Source organism: Calypte anna, chromosome 2 (genome assembly GCF_003957555.1).
Source record: "Calypte anna isolate BGI_N300 chromosome 2, bCalAnn1_v1.p, whole genome shotgun sequence".
NCBI classification, from domain to species: domain Eukaryota; kingdom Metazoa; phylum Chordata; class Aves; order Apodiformes; family Trochilidae; genus Calypte; species Calypte anna.
The window spans coordinates 59,990,786-60,013,361 of record NC_044245.1 but is presented as its reverse complement, the minus strand read 5'-3'; the positions used below and the strand labels follow the sequence as shown (position 1 = coordinate 60,013,361).

Below are 22,576 nucleotides of genomic sequence, written 5' to 3'. Positions count from 1 at the left end.
GACCATCTCTGAGAGTAGACTATATTTGTCTTGTATTTCCTTGTTCGGTTATTTACCTATGGCTTACCTAGTGTCTTCTCTCTTATTTTATGGCTACTTTATTTTCTTTAGTATGTTTAGAGAAGAACTTCATTAAAAGTCTTTTGGAGATCTCAGCGGACTGCAGAAATTAGGTTTCCATTATCCGTGTGCTTTTTGATTCTTTAAAGAACTCTTAGCTGTGTGAGGCAGAATGTCCCTTCACAGAAGCCATGTTGGTTGTCTTCCCCTGCTAACCCAGTGTAATATTGTGTAATACACCATTGGAATGGAAAATATTTCTGTTGCAGATAAGTGCATATCTGTCATATGATCACAAGCACAGTAGTTACACACAGGGATTTTCTTTGCCCTGGAGCGTTCACTGTTCAGGTCAGCTGTGCCAAAGTGTTCTAATAATTCCTTTCACTCTTTAATATAGCTACATGTATCATTGTGAATAGGAGTGTTTCTGTTTACTATTGATAGTTCCAAGAGAACTGGAAGCAAATAGAGGCAGAGTTAAGGTTAATAAACTAAATAATTTCACTGTGGACTAAATGGTCACAGAATTTTGTAACTGTTTAAACATTGCTTTCAGACTGTTGCAATATTATTATTATTTTTTTGTGTGTGTGTGAAGGAGAGGATCTAAATGCTGAATTATTTTATGTACTTCATTGTGTTAGTCATGTGAATGAAATGCTAACATTCTCTTACTGTACTTACTGCCCAAGTCCTAAATGTAAATAATTCTACTCATAAACCAATTTTAAAGTAGCATATTCCAGAGAAAGTACCAACAAAAACAGTGATGTCAGCCCTCATAATTTTAACTTCTCTGATCCTGTAATGACAATATTACTAGTGCGATTTTTTCCTCTTCTTGCTCATTTTTCTTTTAATGGTTATACTTTTGTACCTCCCAGAATACAGTGAGTACAGGTCTTCTGATGTAACTGTTTTCTTAGAGGTTTTCATAACAGAACTTACATGTAATGAAATCTTAAAATTATAAGATGCTGGTAGCCAAAGCTGAGCCTGTCAGTGGTATTGGTAAGGGTAAAGAAAACTTGCTCAGCAGCAGCTAAAAGAGGGGAGTGAGAATGTATGAGAAAAAACTGCAGACACCAGGGTCAGTGAAGTATCATAGAATCAGCTGGGTTGGAAGGGACCTCAGGGATCATCGAGTCCAACCCTTGATCAACTACCGCCACAGTCACTAGACTATGGCACTGAGTGCCACATCCAGTCTCTTTTTAAATATCTCCAGGGATGGAGAATCCACTACTTCCCTGGGCAGCCCATTCCAATGCCTGATCACCCTCTCCCTAAAGAAATTCTTTCTAATATCCAACCTAAACCTCCCCTGGCACAACTTAAGACCGTGACCTCTTGTCTTGCTGAGACTTGTCTGGCAAAAGAGACCAACCCCCCCTGGCTACACCCTCCTTTCAGGGAGTTGTAGAGAGTGATGAGGTCTCCCCTGAGCCTCCTCTTCTCCAGCCTGAACACCCCCAGCTCCCTCAGCCTCTCCTCATAGGGTCTGTGCTCAAGTCCCTTCACCAGCTTAGTTGCCCTCCTTTGGACCCGCTCCAGGACCTCAATATCCTTCCTAAACTTAAGGAGGTAGAAAAGGAGGCGCTTTGGGCGCTGGAGCAGAGATTCCCCTGCAGCTTGTGGTGAAAACTGTTCACCCAGCAGCTTGTGGAGAACCCCACGCCAGAGCAGGAGGATGTGCCCTGAAGGAAGCTGTGGCCTGTGGTGAGTCCACAGTGGACAAGACTCCTGGCAGGAGCTGTGGCTCTATGCAGGGGAGTCCATACTGGAGCAGATTTTCTGTCAGGACCTGTGACTGTGTGAGGGACTCATGATGGAGCAGTCTGTTCCTGGAGGGCTGCACCCTTTAGGAAGGACCCATGTTGGAGTAGTACTTGAAGAACTGCAGCCTGTGGGAAGTACCCTATATTGGAGAAGGTTGTAAAGGAATGTCCCTGTGCACGGGAACCCATGCTGGAGCAGGGGAAGAGCATGAAGACAAAAGGAGTGGTGGAGACAGCATGGAATTAACAGACTGCAACCCCCATTCCTTGGCCTGCTGTGCCACTTAAGGGGAGAAGTTAGTGAAGCTGGGACTGAGGTTCAACCTGGGAAGAAGGGAGAGGTGGGCAAAAGTTGTTTCTATATTTGTTCTTATTTCTCATTATTCTAATCTGACTTATTAATTGGCAATATAATTAATTGTTTATCCAAGTTGAGTCTGTTTTGTCCATGACAATAATTGCTGAGTGATCTCCTTGTCCTTTTCTTCACCCACAAGCTTTTTAATCTTATTTTTTCCCTGTCCTATGAAGGAGTGAGTGGTTCCTGGTGCCTGGTGGGCACCTGGCATCTAGCCAAGGTTAAGTCATGACCTGAAGTCTGAGAGACTGCAGTCTTTCTGATTTCATATGCAAATTTTCAAGTAGTTGCAAAATTGGATATTTTGATGCAGTACATTATGAAACACTAGCCTCTTGCTATGCTGCCCTGACACTGCTTTGCAGGAGGTATAATTGTTTCTTTGGCAGCGTCTCAACCCTCAAAATTGCCATCCTTGGGTTTTAGGGCATCAGAAGTGTTACTTATTTTTAAAGGTCTGATGGCAGTCTTCAGAAAGGGGTTACTGAGTAGTTAGCAACATACAAAATCAGTTTTCCCCTGAATAACTTTGCTCTTGAATCACAGATGTAGAAAAATATGTCCTAATAATGTCTGTACTGACAGACATTGAACAGTATTTATAATCTACTTCCTGCTTTCAATAGATAGCATTCTTAATTAGGTACTTTAATTAGTTGTATCCTTTAGCTTTCTTATAGCAATCAAAAGTAATCAGCGCTCAACCCATTTAGGAAATAATTTTGGGAGGCTTTAGTGGAGGTGAGATGTTGAGTGGTAACTGCTTTACCAGAAACATTTTTTTTTTCCTTTTGTGAACTTGTGTAGCTTCTGTAAAAAATTGTTCCTTTTGTGGAAGAAGCAAAAACCTTGTTTCTTGGCTTTTGAAAAATGGCATTTTAAAAATGTCTTCCTACAAGCTTTCTTTTTGAAGAGAATAAAACCCTTTAGCAGTTTAATTCAAGTCTTGAAGAGTGGAAAGCTTGCATATTTTTATGCTAGCTTCAGAAAGGAAAGTTAAGAACATAGTTGAAAATATGTTGGAACTTTTGCTTTTTCACATGTAGAACTGTCCTGATGGAAACTTAGAACCACAAAACCAACAAGTGTGGAAAAGACCTTCAAGATCATAAAGTCCAATCATTGGACTTTATGGTACCCCATACACCACTGTAACCACTAACCAAAGGGCCATGTCTAGCCATTTTTTTTTATACCCCCAGGGATGGTAATTCCACCAGCTCTCTGGGCAGCCTTTTCCAATGCTTCACCACTCTTTCAGTGAAGAAATTTTTCCTAATATACAATACAGACCTCTCCTGGTGCAACTTGAACCATTGCATCCAACCTCTTGTCCTGTCACTAGGGAGAAGAGACCAATGCCCAATTCACTATAACCTCCTTTAAGGTAGCTGTAGAGAGTGATAAAGTCTCCCCTCAGCCTCCTCTTCTCCAAGCTGAACAGCCCCAGATCCTTTAGCCTCTTCACACAAGACCTCTTCTCTAGACCCCTAACAGCCCAGTTGTTCTCTGCACCCTCTCCAGCACCTCAGTGTTCTTCCTATACTGCAGTGCCCAAAACTGCACACAGTACTCGAGGTGTGGCTTCACCAAGGATGAGTACAGGGGTGAGATCACCTCTCTGGTCCTGCTGGTCACACTGTTCCTGATACAGGCCAGGAGCACAGAACCGCAGAATTATTGGAGTTTGAATTATTGGAGGGAACCTCTAGAGGTGGTCTAGTCCAACTCTCGCACCAAGGCAGGATCACCTAGAGCACATTACACAGAACTGCATCCAGGCAGGTTTTGAAAATCTCCAGAAAAGGGAACTCCACAACTTCCCTGGGCAGCCTGTTTCAGCACCTTGTCATCCTCACAGTAAAAACATTTTTTCTTATGTTTAAATGGAACTTCCTATGTTCCAGCTTGTGCCTGTTGCCTCTTGTCCTGCCACTGGGAACTACTGAGAAGAGTCTGGCTCCCATGTTCCTTGCACCCAAGTATCCTTTCAATGCTTGTAGGCATTGATAAGGTCCCCCATCAGCCTTCTCCAGGCTAAAGAGACTCTCTCAGCCTTTCCTCATAAGAGATGTTCCAATCCTCCAATTACTTTCTTTGTACTCTGCTGGATTCTCTCCAGTAGTTCCCTGTCTCTCCTGAGCTGGGGAGCCCAGAACTGGATGCAGTATTCCATCTGTGGCCTCACCAGGTCAGATTAGAAGGGGACAGTGACCTCCCTTGACCTACTGGCCACAGTCTTCTTTATGCAACCTAGGATTCCATTGGCCTTCTTGTCAATAACAGCACACTGCTGGCTCATGGATAATTTACTGCCTATCTGGACTCCCCAGTCCTTCTCCTTAGCAGTGTTTTCCAGGAGGTCCACCCCAAACCTATACTGGTTCTTGGGGTTCTTCCTCCCCAGGTGTAGGACCCTACACTTGCTCTTGCTGAACCTCATCAGGTTCTTCTCTGCCCAACTCTCCAGCCTGTCCATGTCATGCTGGATGGCAGCACAGCCCTCTGGAGTGTCAGCTGCTCCTTCTAGTTTTGTATCATCAGTGAACTTGCTGAGGATACATTTGGTCCCCTTGTCCAGGTTGTTGATGAACATATTGAACAAGATCAGACTGAGTACTGACCCCTGGGTGACACTGCTGGTGACAGGCCTCCATGTATCACCACTCTGAGTTCTGTCCCACAACCATCTCACTGTCCACTCATCAGTTCTTGAGTTTCCTAATGAGGGTGTTGCATAAGACAGTATCAAAGCCTTTCTGAAGTTGAGGTAGATAACATCCACTCCTCTCCCATCATCTAGCCAACCAGTAATGAAGTCACAGACAGCAATCCGATTGCTCAAGCATCATTTCCATTGTGTGAATCCATGATGACTTCTCCCAGTGACATTCTTTGCTTTCACATGTCTTGTGATGATGTCCAGGATGTTTTTTTCCAACATCTTACCAGGGACAGAGATGAGACTGACCGGCCTGTAGTTCCCTGGGTCCTCCTTCTTGCCTTTTTTGAAGACTGGAGTGACATAAGCCCTCTTCCAGGCCTCAGGCACCTCTCCTGTTCTCCATGACCTCTCAAAGATGATGGAGAGTGGCCTAGCAATAATATCTGCCAGCTCTCTCAAAACTCGTGGATGCATCCTATAGGGGCCTATGGATTTATGGACGTCCAGTTTGGCTAAGTGGCCTCTAACCTGGTCCTCCAACCAAAGGAAAATCTTCCTCTCTCCAGACCTGATCTCTTATCTCCAGGGTCTGGGATTCCACAGGGCTGAATTTTGCAGTGAAGACTGAAGCAAAGAAGGCATTCAGTAAATGCCTTCTGTGTCACTGGCCATTAGGACGCCTGCCTCATTCATCAATGGGCCTGTATTTCCTCTGGTCTTTCTTTTTTATTGGTGTTCTGGAATAAACCTTTCTTGTTGACCTTGATACTCCTTGCCAGCTTTATTTCTGGATTTGGCTTTCTTCATTGCATCTCTGCATTCTGTGACTGCATTCTTATATTCCTCCCAAATGGCCAGTCCTGTTTTCCACATTTTGTAAGTTTCCTTCTTCCCTTTAATTTTCTCCAGAAGACCCTTACTCATCCAGGCAGGTCTCCTATCTCCTGTGCTTGATTTCTTCCTCATTGTGATACACTGGTCTTGAGCTTTGGAGCCAGTAATGTTTGAAAGCTGCCCAGCTCTCTTGGGCATCCATGAGTTCTAGATGGATGGAAGTTCCCTAACCCATGGAATTCCACCAAGCAGGTCTTTGAAGAGGCTAAACTTTGCATTCCTGAAGTCCAGGAATGTAATCTTGATTATTTATCTACTTCTTCCACACAAAATAGTGAACTCCACCATTTTGTGGTCCTTACAGCCAAGGTTGCCCCTCACCTTCATGTCCCCAACAAGATGCTCTTAGTTTGTTAATCCCAGATCCAGCAGCACGCTTCCCTTCATAGGTTCCTCAACCATCCACATCAGAAAGTTGTCATCAGTGCTCTGCAGGAACCTCCTGGGCTGTGTCTGCTTTGCTGTGTTGCCTTTCCAGCAAATAGCTGTGTGGTTGAAATCCTCCACGAGAACCAGGACCTCTGACTGTGAGGCTGCTTTCAGCTGCCTGTAAAATCAACCTCCTCATCCTGATAAGGTGGCTTGTACTAAGAACCCACAACAGATGTAGTAACCATCCCCCAGCAGGATGCAGCTGGCCTTCTTGGCCACCTGGGCACACTTCTTAGGAGGATGTAAACAACCTGGTAGCTTGCTGCAATTAATTCTTGACCAGCTGAATCTCTCTTGGCATTTTTTTCTTTTGTGGAACATTTGCTGAGGCTTTTCACAGGCCACTTAATTCTGCTAGTGAGTAATAAGCAGTCCCAGGGCAGGGTGGGGAATCAGAATGGGAAGGTAGAGGAGGCTGGGTTTTTTGCATCATCAAGGGAATAAAAGCAGCTCTTTTAGGGGGCTAGTAAGCATGGGAGGTGTTTCTAACAAGTAGGAACTTTTGGAAATGGGCTTGGAATGAGCCTTCAACCTTCTCAGCTTCACAGTTGACCATGCTATTAGGACTACAGAGAAAAGCAGACTTTGGATGTGATTCAAAGATTTGACCACTGGACTCAGTCTCTTTTAAGCAATAACGGCAGTTTAACTGAACTGAAAGAGTTTCTTGGAGTGATACAGAATGTGTAAAATAGATTAAAGCATAAATTAGACAACAGTGACATCTAATTTGAAAGAGAGTTAACAAATTATGCAGCCAGTCTTAAAGAGTACTCCTTTATAATTTCAAAATATTTGTTTTTTTAAAAGAGTGCTTGTGAAATTACTGGAATTGTGTTTTGAAGTGTTTATCTGTTACATCTTAGGTACAATTAATGCAATATCTTTCTAAAGAAAATGAATGTTTACTAACTATACTTAAGGTTACCTTGCTTAACATTTGCTCATATGTACTTATGTATAAAACTAGCTTTTGAAATAGTAGATAGATCTTTGGCATATCTTAGTACTGCTTGTTGCTAGTGTATACTAACCTGCTTAGTAGGTGCATTTCAAAGTGAATTTATTTGATGGAATGAAAACTTTAAATGTGTTTATTATTAGGCAAAGATGTGGGATGCTTTAGTAACTTGATCCTGCTCATTTCACTAAGCATGGTGTTTACTGCTGATGGAAATCCTCCAGCTTAATTGCCTTTAGGGACTTCTGTGACTGTCATGTAGTTTGGCTGTGTCATGTGCATGCTTCACACCGCATGAAGCCTTAATGACTTGTTTCAGGATTAATCCGATACTAGTAAGAAACAGGATTTGTGGTCTTACATCAAGCTGGGAGGAAGCAACTTTCAATTTCCTGTTTCAGTTCTTGATATGCAAAGAATCAGCAGAGGGGAATGACTTGATTTTTCCTTAATCATGAATGAACAAGATTATGAAGAAAGTGGGCCCAATCCAAGTAAGTCTCTTTAAAAGGCAATACTGTGGTTCTAATGACTTTTACTGAAATAGCACTTTATGGACGTCAGCTATATTAGAAAAAATTATAAATAGATTTTGCAGTGTGTTTCTATTACAAGTAGGCTGTGCTTGATTATCTTAGCAGCCAAAGCAAAGGAGAACTAGAATATTGTGATTTTGATAAGAGAAGTGATGGATATAGAATCTTCCATTACGTAAAGTGATTTACAAGGAGCTTAAGTACACCTTGTTCTGCTTTTCAGAATAATTTAGATAAATTTTGCTAGCCTTCAATAAAAAAAATGCAAGGAATTGGCGATACATTAAATATATCCAGATGTTTTGTTACTAAAACCAGTGACCTACAACTTTGAAGTAAATTGCACTGAATTCTTAAACTCATGTTCAAACAAGGTTATTGGTGCCTTTTCATAGTTTGAATGAAAATGAGGCAGTGGCTTTTGAAAACCTGAGTATGTTAGAGCTCTAAAAAATACTTCTACATAGTTTTGAATTAGGAGTGGTAAGGAATTAATTTTTTAAAGATTTCCTGAGAGCTCTTCAGCTGCCTGCCAATCAAAAATATGGACATACTGGAAATAAATATACATGATAGAGAAGACAGAATTACAGGTTTTGCCACAGGCAAATAGAAGTGTTGTATCCAGGGAAGTTACCAGTTTTAGTGACCTCTAACCTTTTTTTACTTTAAGAGTTTATGGAACAGTAAATGCTTGTTTATGCTTCTGCAAACAGCTGGTCATATTCTCAGTATGTAGTGGTTTTTGTTAAAAACTATTACTTTCCACCTATATCTGAATAAACAGAACCTAGTTCAAGGTACATGGGCTTTGATTAAGAGTTGCCCTTTAGAAGCAATCAAAGGTTAGGACTGTTATGTTAAGTATTACTCTTCAGCTGTGATCTGCTTTAGGTAGCATCATATAAAATTAGACATTTAAACTTTTTAGTTACACACATGTAGTTGTTTTGAGAATAGCAATTTCTTACAATAGCCAACCCATCTTTTTTTGAGGCCATGTGGTTCAAAAGTATTGGATAATTTTCACTTCTTTTAACACCTCCTATATCCTTTTGCCAAATAAAAATAAGCTGCATTTATATTTCAGATTGATGTTAAGCTATTAAAGCATGACATAGAACATAGATCCTTCCTTTCTGGACAAAATACAAACACAGTTAGGAACACGTGAATGTGAACAATAATGACACTGTGGGACACTAAGGAAGTGTTGTATCTGGAAGGGATTTAGGGGTCAGACTGGAATAGAATAAGCATGAGCTTGGTTTAATGCTGTGGTAAAGAGGGCTAGCCTGATCCTTGAAGTAGAGATGTGATGTTTACACTTCTGTAAATAGCATGATTAAGACTGGTGTTAAAAGGCTGCTCTTGTTAAAGTTTGCAAATTATTTCTTTGTATAACTTTTGCTACAATAATGATAAAACATATTCCTAACCTTTAATGAACATAACAGTTTAAATTTTTCAAAAGAAAGTTTGAGGTGATTTGATAAGTATAGTTGCATTCACAAATAGAAAATACTAAGTGCAAATGGTTAAATTTAGAAGGTGTAAATTTGTAAGGAAGTTAAAGCTAGATGTTTGAAGAGCCAAATTTAAATAGAAATAAGGAACAATTAATTTGACATTTTGTTCCAGTAATTTAAAAAACCCTTAATCTCTGTAAAGATAGGTTTGATTTTTTTTCTTATTTTCATTTTGGAAAACCTCAGGATATACTCTGGTCAAATCTCAGTATGTTTTTTTTCAAATTTATAGAGCCTAATGCCGAAATTAAATTCTGCAACCTATATAGAGAGAGGAAATCAGATGGTTTAATATTTTTTGTCCTTAATCTCTTAAATTGGCATCCTACTACAAATGTAGGATCACTTCAGTGATCATTAGCTTCTTCTGCCCCAAGTCCTACTCTGACTTTTTCTAAGACAAGACACTTTTAACACATTTTTTTCATACACTAGCTCTTTTGATTCGGGAGGGTGGGAGTGACAGGAAAAGGGGGGAAAAAACCTACTCTGGTTCCATTTTTTAGTGGTATTGGCACCAGTGCTAAGGAGGTAGTATTAAAGAAATTATTACACAGATGGTGTCTCTTGTGACAGGACAGGCATTTCTGTAGTGAACACACACACTCGGGATGAGAAGTAGCAGCAAGAATAAAAACCAAAACAAACCACTCTCTCAAATCAGCATCAAGCACGCACTGCTGTTGCATTTCTGATAAATATTTCTGCTTGTGTGAGGAACAGTGTGATGTAGGGACACGGGTGGGTGAGTAAGTGTAAGAGGGGAATGAGAGGCCACTCTGGTGACATAGGTGGCTCCTATCTGTTTAAGCTATGCAGTTGGGTTCTTTTACACTGTGTAAAATGGCCTGGTTTGGATCAGCTTAGAAATTTTTAACTGGTAACATACATCAAAGTATTCTGGCTGTCAGCATTTGTGAGGATCACTGTTCCAAAACTTCAGGGGAATGTGAATTTGAACTAAATGCTGTCTTTTGCCTATATCACCAACACTTCGTGTAATATGCAGACGTATTTCTGGTGTAAATTTTGTCTGATGTGTGGAAATGTTAATGAAAATAATCTGATGGAACTGGCAGCTCTAATCTTGAGGTTCTCACAACTGTGGGACATCGGCATTTGGTGGGCTGGGGTGTATGGGAGCACACACTGTGATCATCTGGATGACCACTGATTATATCCTCCCAAACTTGACACGTCTCCTATCTTCTTTGCTTGCAGCTGTCCATCTTATGTAGAAAAGAAAATGTAAGTTGTTGTGACTAGATTCCATGTAAATATAGTTACACACATCACAGTACTTGAGAGAGTATCTGTAGAAATCATGAGCAGGTTTGGGATGTCCTTTCAATACAGGTAATACCAGAGAGACCTCTAGGAAAGGTGTATTACTCACTTTAGTTTGTCTGCTGGTCTGTGACTAAGGACAGAGTTTTGCTATGATGTGTGAACGTTCCATAGGAAATTAAAATGAATAGTAATAATACTTTCAAAAGTATATGCTTGAGGGTCAAAAAACAGATTAATTTTTAGAAATGAACCTTCTATTGGGTGGAACATAGTATCCCATCAAACAGGTGTTTGTGTGTGTGTCGTAAGACAGAGGGGACATTAGACCATAATCAAGCCCATAGATCTTTTTGTTCTTTTATTTTGTGTTTCTTATGGATACCAGTGGATATTCAAGATGAAATACTGGTTTATATGAATTACTAATTTAATCCAGATTTAAGATTTTTTTTTTCCTGTAAGCCTGTATAACTTGAATTACTTCTGAAATCAAGCATCAGTAAATACAGACTTTTTTGAAGGGCTTTAATTGCAGAAGCTTTAATCGGATTCTAGAAGACACATGCAGTTTAGAGAAATGTCTAAAACTACATTGGAATTTATTTTTATTGTATGTTTAACTCTTGAGAAGAATTTTAGTAGATGCCACTTCAAAGAAGCCTGAGGGAAAGGTAATTTGCTTGTCAAGCACTGTAATAGACTGTCTGTCCAGGAAAGTGGTTCCGTCACACCATCTCTGAAGGTTTTTTAAAGATGTGCAGATGTGATGCTTAAAGACATATTTTAGTGGTGGACTTGATATTATTACATAAATGGTTAAACTCTGATCTTAAGAGTCTTTTCCAGCCTAAACGATTCTGCAATTTTACTATCTTTAGGCTTGTCAAGTCCCACCTGGTGGGCAACCCAGGGAGATTCAGGCTGGACTTCTTTACAGAAAAGAGCTGAGGTACTCTTAGCTCCAGTCTATAGGGGTTCCACACAGAATTCAAGGGAATATGGTTAAAACATAAATCTGTAAATGGCTTGAGACTTATTAGTGGGGTAATAGAAAATAACTCTCTGCTCTGGTTTTTGGTCCGCCCAAACTGCTAAGCCTTGACAAAGTATAAATCCTTTCCTTTTCAGTGGTTCTCTAATCCCTTCTTCTGAAGAAGGGATGAGCTAGAGACTGAGATACTGACTTATTTCTTTAACTTCACCGTAGTTGTTGACTGTGTGTTGAGGTTCTAAAACCAATTATTTCTACTAGAATGATATAATACATTTCAATTTGAATTACACATTGGTAAGACTTACTGTATTTCTAAACATTAAAAAAAGCATACTTCCAAAGGTGGTATTTTTTAGTTTATAGGCAATATTATGTTCTTGACAATAATGCTGAAAACATGCCAAAAAAAAAAACCCAAACAAAAGGACTTGTTCAAAGTTGTTTATAATTGCAGCACTGGTCACCAAACTGCAGATGAGAGAGTACTATGTGCATTTTTCTGGGCACTTATTCAGCAGTGATTCTCTTTCTGATAGAGCTGGAATACATACTGCTGATCTTAGAGAATTCTATAAAAATGCTCCACTAAACATTCTCAAAATATGAGAAGACAACTGCATTAAAGAAGCAGGAGACATACAGGATCTGCTAGTGACAGGCTTTTTTGAAGACTAGCACTAGAAAACTTAAAAATTGGTAGAATATTGGTTTGAAACATTGAAAAAGGATTTGAAGCATAGGTAGCATAAGCTCTGTGTTTTCCTTTTTGAAGTCTGTTAGGTGCATTGACTTGTTTGTTAGAGTCATTATGCTCTGGAGGAAAGCCAAGTAACTTTATTTAGAAATACAGTAAACAAAGGAAGACTTCCCTGTCTCTCTACCTACAGTTTAAAATACTGAACATAGAATGCTGAAATGCTGATTATCTTCAGAACTAGTAAGACTAACTTAGATTCTTTAACCTCAGAACTGTGAATACTGATTCACATTATTCATTTGGTTACCCTTTTGATTAGTCTGATGATGCCCGCTGCAGTACTAGTAACTATAGTGACATTGCACCCTGTATGAACACAAGCAATGTAAGTGTGAACACACAGAAAAAAAAGCTCACTTTTTGAAGACCTTTCTGAAAGGACTGGAGATACCCCCAAGGTGTAGTACTAATATTTTGCTAATAAGTATGGCTACCATCTGACAGTAGGCAAGAAAGTTGATAGAAGCATGGACTTAGTAAGACAAATATCAACCAACCTTTTTTTTTTTTAAATTATTATTATTAATTATTTTTTAAATTTGAACTTAGGAGTGTGCCTTGTAAAGATCCCTTGTAAAATCTTTAACAAAAATAAATAATTTTAAGGAATGGAGCTAAAAAAAGAAAACAAAACCAGTTTTCCAAAGGTCTTGGGGAAAAGTGCAATGCCTTAAGATGTTTGAGGGCTTGTGCAATTTTGCAAGATGATGAGAGCAATTGGCATGCATTTGCTTGAGGACAGAGTTGCCTTTTGTTGTCTATGGAAAAGCTAACTGAACCTTTTTCTCTTAAGTACAATAGAGCCAATTAAATGATAAATGCCAATTTCTCAGACAGTCTTGTGCCAAACTGTTATGTCCATTCAGTGTCAAACAGCTCAATGTGCTGGTCCATGAGGAAGATTCTTCTGTCTTTAGTGTCTTCTGTTGGCCTTGCATTAAGCATTGTTGAAGGAGGGGGACTGTAGTGAAATGAGGCAACCAGGTGCCACTAATTACCAGGGAGTGAGCATGAGCTTGTATCAAGCCCACCTGTGCCTAATTAGGGCACATGCGCAGTGCGGGCCCACCCTAATCAGGCACGGGTGGGCTTGACACAAGCTCATGCTCACTCCCTGGCAATTAATGGCACCTGGTTGCTTCATTTCACTACAGGGGATCTTGTCAGGCTTTAGTACTTAAAGCAGTGGAGGACCAATTAAACACTGTAGAGAAATGGGAAAATAAAAGCTGGAGGACAGGAGGATAGATAGAAGTAACTACATTGGGTAAGCACAGCAGTTGTAGATTAATTAATCAACAGTTTTTCTCTGGACTGTGGAATTAATTATAGAGCACTAATGGGCAATCCTTATATTTTTAGGTTTTTATGATAGTATGCTGCTTCTGTGTCATGATAATAGTAAGTATAGTGGTACTGTAGAAAGTCTATTGGACAAGGGAGCTATGGAGAGTGGTAGGAAATCCATCAGGGATGTGTTGGAGGACTGAAATATATTTCAGTTTTTATTACAGTCAAGATGATACTCTGTGCTGAGGCTGGTGATTGTGATTGCAAGAGCTTTATTCTGAGACTTCACGTGGGGAGACATGTCCTGGAGAAGGCTGAGTGGAGAACAGGGGGAAAAGAGTGTTTGTTCTCCAGTTCCTCCTTAAATCTGCTGTGAAGAGAGCATAGGTAGTTCTTGAATAAAAGAGCAAAAGCACAGACAGGTAAAGTGGCATAGGCAGGGACTTTGGACTACTTGGAAATGTCCATGTTGTGACAGTATTGGCAGGTAATAGCTTTTGTATTGCATGGTCTGGAAGGCAGTGAAAATGATGCTGTATCTTTTGAGGTGTTCAAGAGCAGGTCAGGGGAGATGCATGTCATGGACGAGTCCCTGCAACATTTACAACATAAATACTTTTACTTTTTTTTTTTTTTTTTTTTCATAAATTCCTGTTTCAAGTACTGGAGGTTTTTTTGAAGAAGTTGGTAAACTAATGAAACAGTAGGTTGGGGTTTTTTTTATTTGAAATTTTATTATCAAGTAAACCAGAATGTTGGGGCAGGGAAGAGGGGAAAAATCAGTGTGTGTAACAAATAACAGTAATTAATAGTGGAGAGGCAGAGCACTGTACAAAGATCACAGAAATCAGAGTGTTAAGGGTTGGAAGGGACTTCAAGAGATTGAATCCTGTGCTCCAACTTGCATCCATTACCCCTTGTCCTGTCACTGGTCATCACTGACAAGAGCCTGACTCCATCCTCCCAGCTCTCCCTTTACATATTTATAAACATTAAAACACTGAGGGGTTGCCCCTCAGTTTCCTCTTCTCCAAGCTGAAGAGCTTTGGGTTCTTCTGTGTAGCCAGTTCCTAATCCAACTCACTGTCCATTCTTCTATCCCACATTTCCTGAGCTTACTCATGAGGATGTTATGTGAGACTGTGTCAAAAGCCTTGCTAAGGTCAAGGTAGACTGCACCCACTGCTCTCTCCCTGTCCACTCAGTTACAACATCACAGAAGGCTACTAGATGATTCAAGCATGATTTCCCCTTGGTAAATCCATGCTGACTACTCCTGATAACCTTCTCTTCCGTATGCTGAGAGGTGACCTCCAGAACAAGCTGCTCCATCATTTTTCCAGGGATGGAGATGATGCTGACTAGTCTGTAATTGCTTTGATCTTACTTAAGATTGGACTGCTGAAGTCCTTAAATGTGGATGCTGAGTCCACGTCTGGGACAAAGACACAGGGGTTGGCAGCCCTCTACACTTTATCCAGAACCAATTCTAGATAAAAAAGCATTCTCTGACTATTGCTTTTATGGTATACTTTTGTCTTTTTTCCCCTTTTTGTTTCTAATTGTTGCACTTTTCCACCAGGGGATGGGATTGCCAGGGAAAGTAGTCCATTTATTACCAGTGCAAAGATGGACAGAGGAAACGTGTATGAAGGAAAGAATATGGCTCTCTTTGAGGTAAGTTATACACCCCAAAACCATATTTCACCTTCGACTAAGGCACTGGTAGCAAAATGGAAACAAACCCCTGTTTTCTTCCTCTTGAAATTTAGGGGATGTGTGTGAATCAGTTTTCAAACTTTTCAGTAGTTTGGTTCCGTTTCAGTGGATTTGAGTGATTTAATAAATCACTAATGTTTAGCTTCTACATTTTAGTATATCTGTATAATAACTAAATTTTAGAATGCATTATATGAAGATATGAAATAAACCTTCTTGCTTTAAAATTTTTTGGGCTAGGATCAAGATATTTTTAGAAAAAGCGTCTTAAAGTTAAATCCAGTAGTTTTAACAAAGCAGTGTCCAGTTTTTAAGAAGATGATTAAAGAAGGGAAATGCAGACTTCTCTAAAACATCAAAACTGTAAAACAAACTTATAGGCCATAACTTAGTTATTTTGTCCAATTACAATTTAGTTTAGAGCATACCATAGCTATTTCTTATTTCTAATATAAACATACCTTATAATGCAAGTTTAAAAGCTGCTTAAATAACTAAATGGTTGTAATAATTTACAGAAAGAAGTAATATGATAAATTTCAATGCCACTTCTGCAATGGAATAGTACTTTACTAAAGTTTAACTTCAGTTCTGATCTAGTAGCATCAACTGGTCTTGAATAGTGGCTAACATTTAAATCCTCAGCTAATTGTATAATGGTGATTGTTATTTACACATATATAAGATTATAAATCATGCCCTTACAGTGTCTAATGACTTCATCACCATAGTCTTTGCACCTGTGAATCTTTTTTGGTAATATGCATTACTATTATTATTATTAGTTTTAACATGTTTTTGTTTTGTAGCAGGTGTTTGGCTAAAGAAAGATTAGCTAAATTTTGTGTCAAGTAATATTGCATGCAATATGCATGCATGCCTGTATTTTTTGTAAAGGCATACTTAGAATTACTCTGCATGGTTTAAAATAAAAATAAAAGCCTGCAGCAGTAGTTTAAAAGTGATCCTTAAGTGTCTTGGAGCTTAAGAGAATCATTTAGGGCTACTCTCAAGACACAAGCAAGATGCTAGAAATAGAAAAACGCTCTAATGACTCAAGCCTACCAGTATGATCCCCTAAAAACTCTATTGTGATAGGAATAGATTTTTGTAATGAACAACATCTCTTCTCTAGATTTCCCTTGTTTTACAGCTGTACAAGCTTCATATTGTAAGACAGTGTAAAAATGTGAAACAAATATTGCAGCATAGCCATGTAAGTGTTAAATTTCTAGAAAGATGTAGAGTTTTTGTTGGTTGAAAGCTGACTTGTATTTTGTATATACATTTTTTGTATTTGGATGAAGCAGGGATGACCTGTTGAGTATGTGTCTGAAGTAGTATCATAACCATGACTTTAAAAAACCCAACTATTTAATAAAATCAATATTCTTAAAATCTCTACAGGAAGAAATGGATAGTAATCCCATGGTGTCATCTCTCCTCAATAAACTGGCAAACTACACTAATCTGACTCAAGGTGTGGTGGAACATGAAGCAGATGAAGAAAGCAAGCGAAAGGAAGTCAAGGTAATAAGTTATTGACACAAAGCTGGCCACAAGGAGGCACGTTTTTAACCTAAAAATATGTGGCTGTCTGAAAACAGGAGTGAGATTTGTAATACTGTGAGGGCAATATTGGAGCTAAGATACCTAGGTCAGTGAGGAAGGAGGGAGAGGAGGTGCCCTTGCAGAGGTTCTCCTGCAGCCTCTGGTGAGACTGCAGCTCTTCTTCTGCAGCCCATGGAAGAGCAGGGTGGGAAGAGCAGCCCATGAAGGACCACAGTGGGACAGATGTGGAGCTGCAGCTGTGGAGGACCCCATACCAGGGGAGCTGACTGTTCCTGAAGTAAGATGTGACTCTTTGGGCAGCCTGTATTGGAGCAGTGTATTCCTGAAGGACTACATCTTGTGGGAAGGACTTGTGTTGGAGGGGTTTGGGAAGGACTCTCTCCCTTGGGAGGACCCTGTGTTGAAGTGGGGGAAGGTTGTGAGGAGTCCTCCCCTGTGGAGGAAGGAGTGTCAGAAAACAATGTGTGATTAACTGGCTATAAAATCCTGCTCCCCATTCCCTGCTGTGACTCTGGAGGGAATAGGAGGCAGAGAAACTGGCAGCAAAGTAATTTGGTCTAGGGAAGAAGTGGGAGGCGTAGGGTAAAGTGTTTAAGACTTTGTTTTGTTTTTTCTTTGCCCTGCTCTGATTTGCTTGGTGATAAATTAAACTGATTTTTTCCCCAAGCTGAGTCTGTTTTCCCAGTGACCATAATTGGTGAGTGAACCCTCCCTGGTCCGCTTTTAAGCTGCATTTTCAGCTGCATTTAACAGCTGCATTTTAAGCTACTTTTAACTGCATTTTCACAGTGGGAGTCGAGGAGGAGATGTGGTGAGTGAGTAGACACTTGGTTGTTATAGGCAGGGCCTAAACTGCTACAGCTTGTATGAACGTTTGTACCTTTTGTCTGAGTGTACAGTACATGTTTTCATTGATTGGGTTTTTGCCTGAAGATGAAATTTAAGGAAAACCTGAAATCAAACAGATCACACTCTTAAATACATAAGTGTGTTTACTCCTGCTAACATGATAGCAGTTTTGCAAGCAGTAATGAGTAGCTCTCATTTTTGTGTGATGGAGTAAGTATTGTTAAAACTTAACGCGTTTCAGGGAAACATTTTGTTGTATATTTGATCTCATATATATCAGGACATGGGGAGGAAGGAAAGCAAAAGCTCTGTTAGTTACATCCCTAAACACACTTGCTAGAAGACAGCAACTGAATTCAGGGATTGTCTACTGGGTACCCAAACTCCCTATCTAGGCCTCTGTAGAAATGGAATTTGAGCAATAATTGGAGTCTGCATTGAGATGTTGTTTCTTCTGTGAGCAGGAAGCTCTTTTCAGGAGGAGACAGCTTGGATCTAACAGAATGACAAAAAAACTCACAGGCAAGGAACTGGTGATCTGGTAACTGGTTGAGCATGGTGAATGAAGCTAAGGAATTTAGAATAGGTTCTGGCAAAAGGAGAGTACTGGAAGTCTCTTGTCTTTGTGTAGAAAGGGTGCTGCTACAGAGTTTGTGTGTTGAGCTATGGATAAAGAAGGAGAAACATGTAAGAATAAATAAAAATAAATGATCGCATAGCAGCAGAGACAGACATGAAAAACTACTTGAAAGTAAGGTTAGAATTGGACCTCATTTGACTGGAATAGAGATTTATGGTATGGTACCTAAGTATTAGCAGTAAAACTGTTTGCATTAGTATTAGACTAGTATTAGGATTTGACTAGTTGGTACCAGGGCAATGGGCAAGGTGAGGAATGAAGTCTGGCTGTTTCTTTTAGCTTTTTGCTTATCTTGCATTTGTTTGTGTATGTGGTTTATTTTTGCTTGTCTTACTCTTTCTGTGTTTGTTTCTTGTCATTTGAAGATGCAGCTTGAAATATGAGAACACCTGATTAACTTTCACTTTGCTTATTGTAATCTCATCCTCCATGCAGCTGCTGTGCAGAGTCTTTTGTTAATGCAGGACAGTATTAGTCCTTCAGAACTGACTAGCTAAATGAACACCCTGTCCTCACTTGCAGTTAATCTCTTTTGAGCATCATCTGGAGGCCTGAAAACATTATTTCAATGCATATATCTTTTTTCAGTTACATATCTGAAATTGAGTGATGGTTGAGTGATTGAGTAGCCTGACAGAATACCATTTTTAATGCTGTAAATGAGATAGTAGGATTGATGTTGCACATGGATATTCCCCAAGACTCTAAGAATAAAAATTATGGTCTTAAGTGGCATTCCACGGATCATTATAAATACTTGGAATCTTAGGGTTTTCTTCATAATGTTGTTAACTTGTGAAGTACCAGTTCTTGCTTATTTATTTATTTATCTTTTTTTCACAACCTGAATTCTGATTTAAGAGCTTCTGTATTTGGCAACCTAATGTATATAACTTGCTTCCAAACTGGATATTTCAAGGCCTGATTTCTTCTTAAGTTTGGAAGCTAGAACTTAATGAAGCCTGAATGCTTCTATTTGTGTCTTGACCCATGATAATTATCAGAAAATAAAAAAGACAAACACATATACTGTGTTGTGGTAGGCTTTGCAATTTCTGCAAAAAACAAATTGTAAACAACTCTACCCTTTCTTCTGGCCTTGTCATAATACCTCCTCTGTCTGTGTTTAAAAATTAAAAATTAATCATCTTTTTCTGTTTTTTTGGTATTTTGGTTATGGCAGCAACTTCTCTTCAATGGTAGTCTTCAACTAGTGTTTCAGAAGAATGTTTGTGAAGCTTTGTAACTAACAGATAAAAAGGGCATCCCAATCTTTTCAAGATTTCATCCTTATTCCTATGGAACCAAGAACGTTTGCTCTCACGTAGAGGTTTTGTCTTTTAAGGAATCTTTCTGCATGAATAGCTGATGAATATTTGCAAAGCTGTACCCTTAAAGCTGAATTCAGTTTCATTTGGCATTTCTTCATGGAGCAGTTCTGATAAGTGTTTACTGAAGAAGGTGTTTCTGGACTTAGATTGTTTACTGCAGAGGAATTAATGTTCTGTCTTTGTTTCCAGCTCCCATGTATGGGCACTTTTATTGGTGTGTACCTGCCCTGCTTGCAAAACATTTTGGGAGTTATCCTTTTCCTACGTTTAACATGGATTGTGGGAACAGCTGGAGTTCTTGAGTCTTTCATCATCGTGTTCATGTGTTGTGCTTGTGTAAGTTAAACTTTTTTCTTCACTATTGGCCAAATCTTCTGTTACAAGAGTACAGCTGCCTTCTAATGTATGAGTAGTATAAAGCATTTCTCCATAATAGCTAAGTATGGGAGAGACATGGGAGGTGATAGGCATGTGTGCCCCGAGTGTCATTCTCACCTCTATGGAGTTCTGTAGAGTTTCTTTTGGGCTGATCACAATAAGCTTTTGTTTGAAGTATCATATGGATTTTATTGTATCAGCTTTTATAAAATACTTCATGATTTACATCAAGATCTGAATAGTTCTAGTTTTCACAACTTCAGAACCAACTGAAATACAAATTACAAATCAATCTATAGCATTGTGTCCAAAAATTAATATTCTGGAGTGTGAGACTGCTAATAGATGATATGGTTGCAACAAGGACACTTAAGGTTTTCACGTGTTTAATTGGAATAATGGACATCTTATTTTAAGTATATTTAGTTTTCTGTATTCATCCAGTTCTTCTAAAAACTGCCTCAAACATCTTAATTAACAGAATCTTCTGCTGAAAAAATCAGTGCTTAATTTACATGGATATCCCTTAAACAAAGATATGAGGGCTTTTAATTGCTGCAACACCTTAATAAAAAAAAATAACCCACTAGTTCCATTTGCTCCCTTTGTCTTGCTACGTCCTTCAGAAAACTTCCAGTGTTTTAAGTTGCTTTTGTTTCATCTTTCCACAGACTATGTTAACTGCAATTTCAATGAGTGCAATAGCAACAAATGGTGTAGTTCCAGGTAATGAAGAATTTTATCCTAAACAGTGAATAGTCAAATGATGGAATTGTAAAGCTGGGATAAGAAATCGCTGTAGTGTGAGATCTCAGAAGTAATGCTTTGTGTTAAGTGCATATTTTGTTTTAACTGATTCATACATGAGTTTTTAAGACGAGATGCATTCTTTTAACTAGACTTTCTGGGAATTATGAACAGTACCATGTTTGTCATCAGTCATCTAATTCTGTTCAAGTTAAAGATGAAATGTTATATTTTGAACTAATGGAGACTTGGCTTTATGCAAGTATTTATGAATTTACAACTAAGGCTGCTTTTTTTTTTTTTTTTCTGACTTTGCACAGACTCAATTTCTAAACACTGGAGCTAGTTAGGTTTTCTGCAAGAATAACAGTCAGCGTGGTGGCAGAAATCTTTTTCTTTATAAGTGCTCTAGGTTATGCTTGTGTCCTTAAACTTTAAGGATAAATAGATGAACCTTGTTCCTCAATTAAGCTTATTTTTCTGATGCAAAATCAGCTAAAGCATTCATTTGAAGCTCTTATAGCCTTTTCAGTTTATTAACACACTAATTGGTAACATCAGCACTCAAACATTGCTATGAAGTCTGAATAGTTGGTCTAATGAAGTTAAAATAATTCCTCATTTGCATAGCTTCTCCATCCTAGAAATGGTTCCAGAACTGATGCAGAAGGTGTTGGGCAAAAATAAATGCTACAGCTTGTGCAGGGTGTAGAATAATTGCATTTCATGGATACAGTACCATATACGAAATGGAAGTGAAAATTATGTTTCAAGTAGGATTATAGAATCATCATGGTTGGAAAGGATCTTTGAGATCATAGAGTCAATGGAGTCCAACTGTCAAATAAAATATGTGTATTTTATTATTAAATGTAGTTATTCTAATAGTGTCCCGGTAACTAAAATGTTCTGTTGTTTTCCCTCTCATCTTTTCAAAATTTATTGTTAAAGGTTTTGAATAACATCAGTCTGTCACAGAAATCTTTGAGGCTGGCAGTTCTTCCTCTAGACAGGTCTTTACCATCACTATTTTTTTGTTAGTCCCTGCTTCTTTTCTTCTGAAATATTTATGGAGGAACCTTCCTATATGTAGGAAGCTAGAGTTTAGAGACCAGATCAACAGGATCTTAAGTCTTGCCATTGTATGCAACTGAACTGTATTTAGAAAAATAACTGGCAACACATCATATTTTTTTTTTCAGTTTCTCGTATGTTCATATTTAAAAGTTGTTTCAGACTCTGCCCTTTGATTAGAAGTGTATTTCTTATTTTCAGACTGATTATACACAAGGCTAGTGTATGTTTACTTAAAAGGAAGCATCTTTTTTTTTTCCCTGTCACCTCTTTCTTTCTCAGTTGTTAGGAGGGGGATAAACATAATGAACTTAAAAGGAGATAGTGAGGGAACCACAGAGGAGCGTGCCATGAGGGGGTGTGGGGAAGTCTAAGAAGTATGAAACTTGGAAATGGGGGTAGGGTGAAGAGGTGAGATGGGTGGCTTGTGACTTGAAGAAAGATGTTGCATGTGTATGGGAAAGAAAAATCAAACCCTCCATTACACTTTTAAACAGTACTGGAAAAAAAATGCCTGTTGTGAAAATGGTAATGGTTTTATGGACAGAAAAGAAAAAAATATATATTAGACGAATGATATTTTGTCCCTATCTCAGAAAGAAAATACTCTAAAAGCTTATTGTTTGTCAGTATTTGAGGTTAGAAACTAAAGACTGATTCACAACTATTTATGTCTGTTTATCTTTTTCTTAATTTTATTTTAGATTCCTTAGCTTGTG

General features: G+C 38.8%; 1 protein-coding gene across 2 annotated transcripts in view; it reads left to right on the top strand.

The window, feature by feature from the left end:
- The window catches only part of SLC12A7 (solute carrier family 12 member 7), a 64,157-nt gene that overhangs the window by 3,136 nt on the left and 38,445 nt on the right, over positions 1–22,576 (top strand). For both annotated transcript variants that reach the window (XM_030445442.1, XM_030445443.1), the window contains exons 2-5: positions 15,130–15,224; positions 16,674–16,796; positions 19,848–19,994; positions 20,708–20,762. In XM_030445442.1, the coding sequence (XP_030301302.1) occupies positions 15,130–15,224; positions 16,674–16,796; positions 19,848–19,994; positions 20,708–20,762 (420 nt within the window). The remainder of the gene's footprint in view (positions 1–15,129; positions 15,225–16,673; positions 16,797–19,847; positions 19,995–20,707; positions 20,763–22,576) is intronic.